Source organism: Capra hircus, chromosome 23, assembly GCF_001704415.2.
Source record: "Capra hircus breed San Clemente chromosome 23, ASM170441v1, whole genome shotgun sequence".
Lineage (NCBI taxonomy): Eukaryota > Metazoa > Chordata > Mammalia > Artiodactyla > Bovidae > Capra > Capra hircus.
Window position 1 is genome coordinate 20,013,230 of NC_030830.1, and position 2,167 is coordinate 20,015,396.

The 2,167-nt window shown below is 38.5% G+C and overlaps 1 protein-coding gene across 1 annotated transcript; it reads right to left on the reverse strand.

Moving 5' to 3' along the window:
* On the reverse strand, positions 312 to 1,448 carry LOC102191750 (olfactory receptor 2W1). Its single transcript, XM_005696695.2, has one exon. The coding sequence runs from the start codon at positions 1,272 to 1,274 to the stop codon at positions 312 to 314; it is 963 nt and encodes a 320-aa protein (XP_005696752.2). The 5' UTR covers positions 1,275 to 1,448.

Genomic DNA, 2,167 nt, shown 5'->3' on the forward strand with positions numbered 1-2,167 from the left:
TCCTTGGGTTGGGAAGATCCCCTGGAGTAGGAAATGGCAACCCACTTCAGTATTCCTGCCTGGAGAATTCCATGGACACAGGAGCCTGCCAGACTGCATTCTGTGGGATTGCAGAAAGTCGATGTGACTGAGCATGCATATAGAGGCATGAAAGAGCTAAGTAGGATGGTTGTAATATTGTTTGTATCCAAAAAATTTGTATACAAAAATTATTATATTAATTGACCTTTGTGATCTAGGGATTACTTGCCTCACTAAAAATGAAAGACAACTAGAAAATATTTTATTGCCTTATCCATGCTAATTTTTTTCTATGACTTCCAGTTTCTCCTTGATTTTGTAGATTTGTGGTCAACTCTTATCAGCTTCTTCAGTGCATCCTTCATGTCCTTATTCCTTAAGGTATAAATGAGAGGGTTGAGACTTGGAGTGATGATAGTGTAAAAGAGGGTGAGGAACTTACCCCGGTCCTTGGAGGCATTGTTACCTGGTTGAAGGTACATGTAGATAATAGTTCCGTAGAAAATGGACACTACGGTGAGATGAGATCCACAGGTATTAACTGCTTTTCTCTGGCCTGCTTTTGACTTCATTCTCAGCACAGCTTTGGCAATGTAGCCATAGGATATAAGAATGAGGATGAGTGGTGTAAGGACAATGACAATGCCTAAAGCAAAAACAGACATTTCAACTGCTGTGGTGTCTATGCAGGCTATCTTGACCATAGCTGGCAACTCACACAAGAAATGATCCAGAAGGTTGTTTCCACATCTAGGCAAATTCAGGGTGAGTGTACATAATACCAGAGAATTGGCCAGACTAATACTCCAGACTGTGATAACCATCTTGAGGCATAAATGTGGGTTCATGATGACCAAATAATGCAAGGGCTTACAGATAGCTGTAAAACGATCATAGGACATAACAGCTAGGAGAAGGCACTCGATGGAGCCAAACCACATGTAAACATAGAGCTGAATGACACAGCCCACATAGCTGATGGTCTTATCATGTCCCCACAAGTTAACCAGCATCTGGGGTACGATGCTGGTTGTGAAACATAGATCTAGGAGAGATAAATTCCGGAGGAAAAAGTACATTGGTGTGTGGAGATGGGAATCCAGGAGAGATGCAAGAATGATGGCTGTGTTACCGACCAAGGTAATTAAGTAGAAGACAGTGACAACTCCTGACAGGACCATCTCCAGTTTGGGATGGTCAGAGAAGCCAAGCAGAATGAAGCCATGTAGAGAAGTATAATTTCTTTGGTCCATAATCCTTCAGTGTCAAATCCAAGAGAAGAGAAGGTGGAGAAGGTGAAGGAAGATGAGGATGAATGGGAGGAGGAGGAAGAAAAGGAAAAAGGAAAGGAAGAGGAGAAACTTGTCAGCAAAGACTATCTGAATAATTTAAAGAAATGTAGAACTAAACAAAGGTAGCAAATTTATGTTACTAGTAAAAATTACAGCCAAGTAATCTGATATTTGTTGTAGGTTCTTTTATGGTGATGAGTTTAATATATTTTTATATTAAACTTAGGGAGTTTTACTAAGGGTCTGAATTTTCTTATGTGTAAATTTGAAAGTTTGGAATAGATTTTCTTCTATGGTTATTTATAATTTTCATTGACTATGTACAGTGAACATGCTATTTTACTTGGTCAGTGGATTCACCTATATGATATAATTATTTGGCTAATGTTAGAACGAGGAAGAGTATTCCTTTTTTTGCATATCCTAGTGAATAGCACCTTTGGTCTTCCAGTTTGATATGCAGGAGATCTGGCTTTTATCCTTGGCACATTTATCTCTCTCATCCCCAATACCTAACATCACCAAAACTTGTAAGTTTTAATGCAGAAATATATTTTAATTGTCCCCTCACTCTAAAAACTTACATGATCAGTGCCCTAGTCCAAATGATTGTCATCTCTATTCTAGATTCTGGCAATAATCTTTATTCCTTACTTCTAGTTTTACGCCTCGACATTTTTACAAGATTAAATAAAATCGCATTATCCATGTGCCCAAACCTAGCCAGTCATTTTCCATTACATTTAGGAAATATTCTAATTCCTTAAGATGGCCTAGATGAACCTGCACAAGGTCTCATTCTTATTTCACAGATCACTTTACACATATTGACTACTAGCCTTCTCTCGCTTTGA